The sequence below is a fragment of the Capricornis sumatraensis genome, chromosome 1 (assembly GCF_032405125.1).
Source record: "Capricornis sumatraensis isolate serow.1 chromosome 1, serow.2, whole genome shotgun sequence".
Lineage (NCBI taxonomy): Eukaryota > Metazoa > Chordata > Mammalia > Artiodactyla > Bovidae > Capricornis > Capricornis sumatraensis.
The window spans coordinates 204,429,742-204,442,214 of NC_091069.1; the positions used below are offsets into that span (position 1 = coordinate 204,429,742).

At 37.8% G+C, this 12,473-nt stretch overlaps 1 protein-coding gene across 4 annotated transcripts in view; it reads left to right on the forward strand.

The window, feature by feature from the left end:
- Positions 1–8,683, forward strand: part of MECOM (MDS1 and EVI1 complex locus) — a 62,999-nt gene extending 54,316 nt beyond the window's left edge. For all 4 annotated transcript variants that reach the window (XM_068977244.1, XM_068977226.1, XM_068977253.1 and 1 more), the window contains 3 exons: positions 1,400–1,636; positions 2,463–2,646; positions 7,193–8,683. In XM_068977244.1, coding sequence (XP_068833345.1) covers positions 1,400–1,636; positions 2,463–2,646; positions 7,193–7,327 — 556 coding nt within the window. In that variant the 3' untranslated portion in view covers positions 7,328–8,683. The remainder of the gene's footprint in view (positions 1–1,399; positions 1,637–2,462; positions 2,647–7,192) is intronic.
- Positions 8,684–12,473: the final 3,790 nt, after the last annotated feature.

The window sequence follows — 12,473 nt, forward strand, 5'->3', positions numbered from 1 at the left end:
AATTGTACATGACTGTAACAATAATTTAGCAGCCTTAGCAAGTTTTCTGAGTTAGTAAATAGGTAGGACTACCAGATGCCAGTGTGTATGCTAAGTCGCCTCAGTTATGTCTGACTCTTTGCAACCCCATGGACTGTATGTAGGCCTGTCAGCCTCCTGTGTCTCAGCATGGGATTCTCCAGGCAAGAATACTGGAGTGGGTTGCCATTTCCTTTTCCAGGGGATCTTCCTGGTCCAGGGATCGAACCCACATCTCTTGAGTCTCCTGTATTGGCAGGCGGGTTCTTTATCTCTAGCGCCACATGGGAAACCCACCTAAACACCTACGATTGTTTAATTTCTAACAAGCTTTCTGTATTTGGGCAAGTGCCTTAACCTCTCTGATCATATATCTTTGAAAGGAGGAAGTTAGGAGAGATTCAAAACATTCATAATTATTTTCTAACAGTTTCATCTTAATCTTGCAATGAAAGAAATTTAGCTTATACATATTTTAATGTTTCCTTTAAAGCCTGAAAAGCTTATCCTCATTTCATAAACATTCTCAAATATCTTAAATGGGGACTTCTATGTTATTAAACACTTTTTATAATTAAACTTGCGAATTACATATTGCAATCCTTGCTACCACTAAAATATTACAAATGATGTTTTAAATATAATAAGCTTCTTTTGCATCATTATATTACACATATAAACTTCAAAAGATATTTGTACAATGACATTTTTATATCATTTCCCACCCCAGTGTTATCCTGGGAAACAAGGAATATTTTTACATTCAGACTATTGCAGATAATTTGAACAAAGTACAAATAAATGTGTTCTCAATCACTTCCAAGTCTCAGGAGAGTGTTTAAGTGCCATATACCACCAGTGTCCCCTAGAGAGAGCAAATACTGGTTGGTCCTTGGCAGCTACTCTAACACTTTCTTTGAACTCTAAGATTCTCTTGAAGCATGCATGTTGAAGCTTTGGCAGTGTTGCTTATGGGTATGAGTTTTCCAGAATCTGTTCTTTTAAATGGTGCATACTTATATGATAATTAGGTAACTTTATGTAGAGAAAAACCTGTGTGTGCTTTTTATATCATATATAACAATATCATTTATCAAGCAAAGGCCTGATAAGAAATAGGAGACTAAGATTGTTTTCCCAATTCTGCCAGAGGTTCCATTTATAATCTGAATAATCACACAATTATGTTTTCCATTTTTCCATTTGTGAGGTTACATTATTTTCCCATGGTTGCCATAGAGCATAAATGATAAAAATTTACTCTAGAAATGTGGAAAACCTAAATTATTGCTAGAAAGGCATAATGTTAATAATAGAGCTAACTGCATGTTTTGAAATGACACCAGTAATTGAACCTGCTTCTTTTTTATGCTTTTGAAAGAATGAATGGCAGTCACTTTAAAGATGAAAAGGCTTTGGTGACCAATCAAAATTCAGACTTACTGGATGATGAAGAAGTAGAAGACGAGGTGTTGTTAGATGAGGAGGATGAAGACAATGATATTACTGGGAAAATGGGAAAGGAACCAGGGACGAGTAATTTACATGAAGGAAACCCCGAGGATGACTATGAAGACACCAGCACCCTGGAAATGAGCTGTAAAGCATCCCCAATGAGGTGAGAAGCAAGCGTGGACCCACATAGGGTTATGATTCCCGCTGCTCTGTTCTTCCATAAGCATGCTATTCCAGGGGATAAGCAATTTGTGAGCATGAATCATAAAAGCTGTTTGAATTAGCAAGGCATACGCAGTGGATTAATTTTAAAAAGATGGAAACAAGTGGCCATGAACATAATCCGCAGCATATAAATACATCGATCGATGTGGAACTCTGATTAATCTGAGGAAGGAAGGGTAAATGAAAGGGTAAACAAGTACACAATCACTTATTTAGATTCTACCTATAAAACTCAAAGAAAAATAGAGCTTTTGGCATTATCTAATTTATTCAGTTTATCATGTGTTATTCAAATATTATTGAGAGAAATATCACTTTATTTGCTGTATATGGAATCTATATAGATGACAGATGTTTAAAAGGAAAACATTAGCCCAATAATTAAATTGACTGGGCTATTATATTTTCATATGGATAATTGATACCAACTGAATATCATCATAACTGGCTGTATTTTAAATGAAAATTGTAGATGTACGAATTCTGTCTCCACTGCATTGCTGACTTCACATGTCATTGACTTTAATTCTTTATCTCAAATATATTCTTGCTTTTGTCATTAAAAATCTGAAAAGAAATATATGTATAAGATAGAATATTTGTAAGTTTTTAGAAGAATCCAAGAATTGATGGAGGCTACTTTCTACTGCAAATATACTATGACGTTTGACAAGTGTATGGAATCAAATGAAAAGTGATTTGGTTGGATATCAAACTGAAAAAGAAAAAAAAACCCTCTGTGCTTTCCCATTGGTTCATTTTAGGTATAAAGAGGAAGAATATAAAACTGGACTTTCTGCTCTAGATCATATAAGGCACTTCACAGATAGCCTCAAAATGAGGAAAATGGAAGATAATCAATATACAGAAGCTGAGGTGTCTTCTTTCAGTGCTTCCCATGTGCCAGAGGAACTTAAACAACCGTTACACAGAAAGTCCAAGTCACAGGTACATACTTTCCTGCAGTATAGCATCCTGGTGACATTGTGCCTTTGATGCCAAAGGCAGATACTCTTTGCAATGTTCTAGAATCTGAGCAGGTTCAGATGCTTTACTCAAAAGGTTCCTATCTCTGCCTATGATTGAATCCAAAATAGTCAACCACTACAGCAATTAATATGACTGGATTCTGCACAGAAATTTCTGTGACAAACCCTGACTTCCAATAATCCAACCATTCCTTTGCAATCAGCTTACTTTTGTGTAGATGGTCCATAAACATTTGATTGTACCTATTTGGAGTAGGAAATGGCAACCCACACCAGTATTATTGCCTGGAGAATTCCATGGACAGTACATGGGGTTGCAAAGAGTTGAACACAACCTAGCGACTAACAATTTCACTTCATTTGTATATTACTTCAGAATTATTTTCTAATTGCTTCATGTCTATAATTTTTGTCAGCCTAATTATATTTTGATATTTTTTGAAAGTGAATTCTATCCCGTTCTTTTTTCTCACTGTACATAGTTAGTAGCTTCCCTTGTAGCTCAGTTGGTAAAGAATCTGCTTGCAATGCAGGAGACCCAGATTTGATTCCTGGGTTGGGTGGATACCCTGGAGAAGGAAATGGCAACTCACTCCAGTATTCTTGCCTGGAGAATCCCATGGACAGAGGAGCCTGGCAGGCTATAGTCCATGGGTTTGCAAGAGTTGGACATGACTTAGTGACTAAACCACCATACACAGTTAATATACAAATCAACTAATGATAGAATTTAGAAATAAACTAAATTTAGGAGGGTCAGAGTTGAAATGAATTGCCAAAAGTCTATAGCAACTTAATGGCAAACCTGGAAATTAACCCTATCAGTTTTAAATGAATGAATGAATGCTACCCAAGTTCGATGGGATTTACAGGAATCTATCACCACTATGGCAACCAAAATAAATCCATCTAAGGATCTATAAATCTCATTGAAAAGAGCCTCAGTTCTTCTTCCACAAAAAAGGAAATCAGTCCTTTCTGCTTGACATCTGCACTCAACCAGTTTGTTTGTTCAGGTCCTTTTTAAAAAAAGAAGGAAAAAGAAACTTTCTGTCATAACCATATTTGTTGGTCACTTTGGTCTAATTGTTTGTTCTGAGTTCATTTTGGAGGTGCCCCTACATACCAAACCGTGTGACTACATTTGGAAATTTTCTATTTGGCTGAGATGTTTTGGGCTATCTTAATAGCAAATGTGGTCATATCTCAACTAAAGTGGGAAAAACGTTATCCCACTGGGATAGTACCAATTTTAAAATATTAGTAAATTCAGTAAAACGTCATAAGATGTCATGTATGGTAACAGACAAAACAAATGTTTTTTCTGAATTGAAGTGAAAGCGGCCAGCCTCATCTCTGACTAGCTGCATTTCTGTGGGTTTGAGAACATCACTTCACAACTGTGGGTACCATTTCCTTACTGTAAAGTGGGGTGAGTGGAGAAGATGTCTAAGATCCCTTCCTGCTCTATCATTCAATGGTGATAAGAATGAATTTTTCAATTTCTAACTGTCCAGCCAGTTTAGACATCTCATTTTTACTTGGAGACAGCCATAAGAAGTGGCTAATGTTTTTTGTTTATTTAACTGTTACTTTCCCATTTTTCTTTCCTTATTGATCAGAGAAACTGGGGAGCCAACTTTTCTTTTTTTTTTTTTTTTGAAAAAAATTATTTTCATTATTCCACCCCAAATTATAAGGCACAATACTGAAAATTCCCTGAAACTGTCACAAGTGATAGAAAGTGAAGGGTCCTGGGAACCTAGAGGTATTAGAAGTGATATATTTCAGTACCAGTATTTTGATATATAAAGTCCCTGCCCAATTGGGCTAACAATTACCCTCACAAGAAATACTAGAATTTTGCAATTTTTAACTTGTATTTTTATTGTTACTTTATAATGTCATATATATATATATGTATATATATTTATATCAGTTTGAAAATGGTCAGGCCTTTTTGCAAACTGACTTTGTTTCATGAGACTTAATGCTTTCATTCCATTGTTGCTGTCAGTTTTGTGCTGAGCATGGATCCTTGTGCATGAAAATGTTTATTTCCTTTGATTACCAAAAGACAGATATTCCATATTTACCACTTTCTAGAATCTGAATAGATTCAGATGCTTTATTCAAAACTCATACATTTACTCTGTGATTTTTATAGTGATTGAACGCAAAATAGTTGACTAATACAACAGTGGCTGCCCTCTGCATGGAATTTTCCCTGAAAAACCTATCCTACAAAACGGTAGTTTCAGGAGGCATGGATGCATGCACACTAAGTAGCTTCAGTCATGGCCAACTCTGTGTGACCCTATGGACTATAGCCCACCAGGCTCTTCTGTCCACAGGATTCTCCAGGCAAGAATACTGGAGAATTGCCATTCCCTTCTCCAGGGGATCTTCCCGACTCAGGAATCAAACCTGTGTCTCTTATGTCTCTTGCAATGGCAGGTGGGTTCTTTACCACTAGTGCCGCCTGTGATACCTGTAGTTTCAGGATGCGTGCATGTGTGCTATGTCTCTTCAGTTGTGTCCGATTCTGTGTGACCCCATGGACTGTGGCCCGCCAGGCTCCTCTGTCCATGGAATTATCCAGGCAAGAATACTGGAGTGGGTTGCTATGCCCTTCACCATGGGTAGTTTCAGGATAACAGGTATTATTTACATCAGGCACGCTAAGCTAAACACTTTATGTAAGTTAGTGCTTGTGGTTCCTCCACAACCGTTGGAAGTAAGTTGTTATTATTATCCACATTTTATATGAAGGAAGTAACCTTGAAAGATTAAGCAACTTGCCCAAGGTCACATAGCTAGTTGAATAGAGGCAAGACAGAAGCCAGGATTAAAACTTAGGATTTCAAAATTTTCTCTTTGCTCCCTTTTCTTTTTCTAAATACCAGAATGAGTTTTGTTAAAACCATGTCAGACTAATCTTTTATCTTGATCTGTAAATGTGAGTACATAATTGAAATAAAGTTAAGTGCTCACTTCACCCATACTTTAAACCTGCAAAGGAGAAGGACTCTTTATTATTTATCCTTAACTCCCTAGAACCTAGCACAGTGCCTGGCACAGAGTAGATGCTTAAGAAATATTTTTTAAATGTCTGCCGAGATTTTGTGGTGGTCCAAAAGGCAAACTGCATGCAGAAAAGTCCAATGTGTACATTTAGAGCAGTGACCCAGCAAATCAAAATCAGCCTGAGAGGGCAGATTTTCTAACTGTATGCCATGATTACAGAAGAAACCACAGACCGGCCACATGTCTCAGCATGACTCCCAGAGATGAAATTCTGCTTCACAACAGAGGCATTTTGTCTTTGTTTACCGACAGTGGAATGTCTTTGGCAGGACTTTAATGATTCCACTTCAGCAGCATTTTGACAAGCAAGTTAGCAATGGATGAGACCAACAATAGCAAATCAACAGTGAAAAGTTCACTCCCAAGTCAAGACCAAACATTTTATTTGAATATTTTACTTGGCAGCAAATGGGGAGATTCTCTGAACAGTTATTTAGAATTTGACATGATAATAGGTAAGAGAGAGCACTTCCTCACAGAGCACCCCTGTACATCTTCTGTTTAGGAGACCTTGGAACCCAGGGGTGAGAACTTTGTTGGGTCTTGTGATATGTTTGAGTTTTTGTTAGAACCTACTTGATCTACCTTGATTTTCAAGGTCTTTGAGTGTCAGCATTGAATATTTCAAGCTTGGAGGGGAAGTGGAGAGAGGACACTGGATTTGGGCAGATAAGCTTTTATTGATGACTTCCCTGGTGGCTCAGACAGTTCAGCGTCTGTCTACAAAGTGGGAGACCCGGGTTCGATCCCTGGGTTGAGAAGATCCCCTGGAGAAGGAAATGGCAATCCACTCCAGTACTATTGCCTGGAAAATCCCATGGACAGAGGAGCCCAGTAGGCTACAGTCCATGGGGTCGCAAAGAGTCGGACACAACTGAGCTACTTCACTTTCTGTCTTTCAGTGTCTAGTTAAGTGACTCTGGGCAAGTCTTTTCACCTTCAGGGCTCTCAGTCATCCAGAGAAGTAGTCTGTGGCATGCTTCCCCTAGATGCTTCCACAGTGCTGTCAAGGCAGAGTTGTCTCTTATTTGTATTTTCTGTTTCAGTTGTAAGCATTCAGTAATATTTTGGGTGAGTCAAACATGTACATCAACAGTGGAAGGATGGTTGTTATATTTATGGCTGGGGAGAGGGATGACTCCTGTTTCTTAATGGAGGCATGATTGTCATTCTAGGCAGGATCATTAATTTTTTGTTCTGCAGATTGTGTCACTTTTGTGGCCCTGAGGCACTGAAGGCCAGCAGTAACTCCATGCCATTGTAACACACAAGAAATGTCCCTCACTTTTCCCAACACACCCATGAGGGATGCTCCTTCTCAGGATCCCATCTCTTCCTAACATTCACCCAAGATAGCCTTCAAATGAAAAGCGATGTTTTTCAAATGCCATTTACCAATTCTCTCCTTTCTACCCCAGGCATACGCTATGATGTTGTCATTGTCCGACAAGGAGTCCCTGCATTCTTCATCCCACAGTTCTTCCAATGTGTGGCATAGTATGGCCAGGGCTGCAGCGGAATCCAGTGCCATCCAGTCCATAAGCCACGTATGACATTCTCAAGGTTGACCGGAGTGGGACCAAGTCCAACAGTAGCATGGCTCTTTCACATAGGACTATTTAAAAGACTGCTGAGCAGAATGCCTTAGAAACCTGAAGGGTCACTCATGTAAAGTCTGGGGACCTTAAACGGAATGATTAAAAAAGAAAAGAAAGAAAGAGAAAGAAAGAAAGAAAAGGAAACTATTTATTCTCGATATTTTGTTTTGCACAGCCAAGGCAGCTGCTGACTTCTGGAGGATCAATGCGACTTAAAGTGATTCAGTAAAAATGAAAACCTTGCTGGGCAGAAGGCGTCTTCCCATTCACCTTGCCCTTGGGAGTGGGTGGGTGAGAGGAGCAGTTGAGATGGCGGCATGAACACTCCATAGAAACTGAATTCTTTTTTTGTACCTGACACATGATTGGGAACAGTTGCTTTTAATTACAGATTTAATTTTCTTGCTTTGTTAAAGTTTTTATGTAATTTAACCCTTTGAAGACAGAAGTAGTTGAATGAAATGCACACTTGATTATTATAGAAACTGATAACAGGGAGTTTCCCATTAACTTTTGCCTTCTTTAAGTACATTGTTTAAAACTAGGGAACAAGGGTATGTGTATATTGTAAACTATGGATGTTCCAATGCTCAGAGAGGTTAAGACAGTGAAGTAACCTGTTCATCACCAGTACCGCTGTACCACTACACTAAGAGGAGGTTTGCCAAATCCTTGTAATAACATCTTAATTTTAGACAATCATGTCACTGTTTTTTAATGTTTAATTTTTTGTGTGTGTTGCGTGTATCATGTATTTATTTGTTGGCAAACTATTGTTTGTTGATTAAAATAGCACTGTTCCATTCAGCCACTACTTTCTGACGTCCGAGGCACACCCCGTTTTGAATTGCAAGGACCAAGGTGACTCGACCTGTGTATGGGAGTGCCAAATGGTGTCTGGCTTTTCTTAACATTCCTTTTTTTGTTGTTTTGTTTTCCTTCTTAATGAGCTAAATACGAATAGATGCAACTTAGTTTTTGTAATACTGAAATTGATTCAATTGTATAAACGATTATAATTTCTTTCATGAAAGCATGATTCTCCTGATTAAAAACTGTACCCCATATTTTATGCTGGTTGTCTGCAAGCTTGTGCGATGTTATGTTCATGTTAATCCTATTTGTAAAATGAAGTGTTCCAGACCTTATGTTAAAAGAGAGACGTAAATAACAGACTGTATTCAGTTATTTTGCCCTTTATTGAGGAACCAGATTTGTTTTCTTTTTGTTTGTAATCTCATTTTGAAATAATCGGCGAGTTGAGGTACTTTCTTCCAATGCTTTGTACAATATAAACTGTTATGCCTTTCAGTGCATTACTATGGGAGGAGCAACTAAAAAATAAAGACTTACAAAAATGGTTATTTTTCCCACAGTGTTGTATTTTCCCTTCTCATGCAATTTTTGTTTCCCTTTGGGATCCAGTGATTTAAAGATATGCCGTCTGAGACTTTGATGCCCTAACAGATACATGGAATGTAGAGCATGTGTGTATAGACATTTGAGATGACATGAAAGATAGCCCTTGGCCCATGGGGAATTGGACTCTCTTCCATTCATTGCTCTGGAATTTCTCCATGTGGTGCAAAGTCAGGGCTCAGGTGCAATAGTACGGGATCCTTAGGATCACCCCACATCTGCAGCACCCATTTTAGTTAGGACAGAGCAACTTAGTTGTTTTTTTCTTCTTCTTTATTTTACGTAGTACATGCCAAAAGGTGTTCTGTGCTTATTTTTGTTTTTAATAACCCAGATTCTGTTAACTGATTCACAGGAGGATGAGGACCCTTTAAATTTTCTATGATCATTTTAAGGCTTTGTTCACATGCAAAATATAATTTTTTTCATGATTAGAATCAGAGGGTAGATATGATTTTGAGTTTTCTTTCTTTACCTCCACCAAAAAATTCACTGCGTATTGCTACAAATTCTTCAAAATAATCACTTAGCAGTTTCTCCATTTTCCATGGGTTTGACCTCCTATGATTTCTTTAACCATTTCACTTCTGTTGAAAATTTATGCTTTCTGCTTTTCACTAGTGTAAGCAATGCTATTTTAATTTTCATTAAAATTGTAATTAATTGGGGTAATTGTTTCTATGTATTCATATATGTATGCACAGGTTTGAATCGTGATGAGTGGTATTTCCATATTATAAATTCTCTAGTGGAGGAGCCATTATGAATATTCTTTGAACCTTAAATATTATGCCAGTTGTTTGAGAATGTGGCTTTTCAACCAGGCCAGCTGTAGAGGTTTTAACAAGTTCTACAGATTAAACAAGTATGACACATAGAAGTAGATCCAGACTAATTTCCCTGTTTGTTTATTTATTCATTCTTAGCCAAATTGCCAGATATGGAGAAACTTCCTACATCCTTTCTAAATGTCAGTAGTATAAGAATTAAATACGGGACGGGGGAGGGGATAAATATTGCTTTTTAAATAGAAAGTGGGCACGGGAAGTATTCAGAAAATATACTAAAACTCTAAACTGGTCTATGCAGAAAGAGAAGAAGAATCTAGTGTTTGAGACATAAGAACAACACATTCAAGAAAATGGAGACTAAGAATGTGTTATCCATTTCCCTTTGTTTTAAAGAAAAAAACCTATAAATTCTGAAACTGTTTGAATATTCTCGACACTACTGAATTCTTGTTAGAGTCTGAGCATGACATTTCAGTTGTTTGCTAATGCTTAGCCCCTCCAAATTCCAAAGAGGTTTTCAAGCCTCACATTTCTGCTTTCTTTTACATTCATCTCGCCAGCTGTCTTGCACCACATGGCCCTGTGGGGAGACCATGAGATGTGGTGGAGACAATGTTGGATTGGGAAGGTGAAGACCTGAGTTTGAGTTCCGGTTCTATTCCTTTGGTGGCTTTGATGTCTTAGGCAAGTCATATACCTTTCAAAATCTCATCTGTAAAACCAGGGTACTAACACCTGCTTCTCCTGCTACTGTACTAGGTTTTTGTGGATGCTGAAAATCAAAATATATTTTTAGAAATATTTGGGAAAAGTTGAACACATGCAGGCACTTCATAATTTTTATGGTGGTAGTTAAGAGAATAGAATGTGCATCTGTGTGTGTGTTTATACACATACAAACACTATGTTAAGAAAAAGTTTTTATAATATAACAGAAATCTAGAGTATACAAAAGTGGATATGGACCTTTTTTGGAAAAACTATTGAAATATAGTAGATCTGCAATATTGTGTTAGTTTCAAGTATATAGCAAAGTGATTCAGTTATATATGTGTGTGTGTGTGTGTATTGTTGTTTACACTCTAAGTCATGTCCAACTCTTGTGACCCCATGGAGTATAACCTGCCAGACTCCTCTGTCCATGGGATTTCCCAGCAAAATTACTGGAGTGGGTTGCCATTTCCTTCTCTAGGGCATCTTCCTGACTCAGGGATGGAACCCACATCTCCTGCACTGGCAGGCATATTCTTTAACCACTGAACCACTAAGGAAGCCCACATATATTTCTTTTTTTTTTTTTTTTAGTTTTTATTTCATTATTTTTTAAATTTAAGTTTATTTTAATTGGAGGCTAATTACTTTACAATATTGTATTGGTTTTGTCATACATCATATGTATATACATGTTCCTTTCCAGGTTCTTTCCCCATTCAGGTTATTACAAAATATTGAGTATACTTTTCTGTGCTATACAATAGGTCCTTGTTGGTTAGCTATTTTATATATAGTAGTGTATATCTGTTAATCCCAAACTCCTTATCATGTTTCTTGAATAAATATGTAGCTTTGAAAAATAAAGAAAACTCAGTCCTTTGAGAACATGAGCCATCCAGTCTAATTGCTGTGTGCTCTCCAAAAATTCAAGGACAGTTAAGAAAACACATTCAAAGAATAAGCATGCACATACTTATATTTTCAGATAGTGACCATCAACCAATCATTATTTTTTATACAGAATAAATAAAATGAGCTATTCATTTTTAAAACTGACTGTTATGCCAGTGTCATGCTAGGAATGTGTACATTCATTAGCTCCATTAATCATCGCAGTAGGCCTGCATGCAGGAAGTATTATTCCTGTTTCACAGACGAGGAAACTGGAGCTTAGAGAGTCTTAGAGCCTATTCCACTGCCACCCTGCTGGGAACTGGCTGGCTGAGAATCCACAGGTGCCAGGCTCCTTAGCCCGCACTTAGTCAAGCATCTCAGACCTCCTGGTTCAGGAGCAACTGAAGAAGTCCAAAAAGGTCTGTTCCAAACCAAGGCTATGTGCCAAGAGAGGCACGGGTTTAACAAGGCTATGTCTCCAAACCAAAAGAGTAAGGTTGTTGGAGATTCAAATATGCCCCAGAGACATTTAGGCATCTGAGTCTTGACTGTGAAGAGTTTGAAAGGTAAGCGCTAAAGAGTGGTTCCCGGGCTTTTGCTAATCAGATTATTTCAAGTCAGAACCATAACAACACTTGTCCTCTTAAAAGATCCTAAATACTTCCTTAACAAGAGGAAGTTTTGAGTCATTTTGTTTGCATATTTTTAACAGGTATCTTGAAAGTCTTCCTTATCCTTTTTCAAACAAAAATTTACTCCAGACTTACATTTGAAATTATTAACATGACATGAGTTAAGCCCTTTCTAAAATAGTTAGCAGACTCATTGTGAGAGATGCAAAAGTGAAGGCAAGTAGAGCTGAGAGTGTACTTATTTCATGTTCTCCAAGTTCAAAGAATTATTAATGGAAGGATTATGGGGAGAAGTGGGATGATTGAAAACAACAACAACTAATAGTCTGGGTCCAGAAGACCCAAAGAGAGTTTAGAGAGCCAATCAGCTCTTCCCTCAAGAGACTTTCAGTTCAGTTCAGTCGCTCAGTCGTGTCCGACTCATTGCGATCCCATGAATCACAACACGCTAGGCCTCCCTGTCCATCACCAACTCCCAGAGTTCACTCAAACTCACATCCATCGAGTCAGTGATGCCATCCAGCCATCTCGTCCTCTGTCGTCCCCTTCTCCTCCTGCCCCCAATCCTTCCCAGCATCGGAGTCTTTTCCGATGAGTCAACTGTTCGCATGAGGTGGCCAAAGTACTGGAGTTTCAGCTTTAGCATCATTC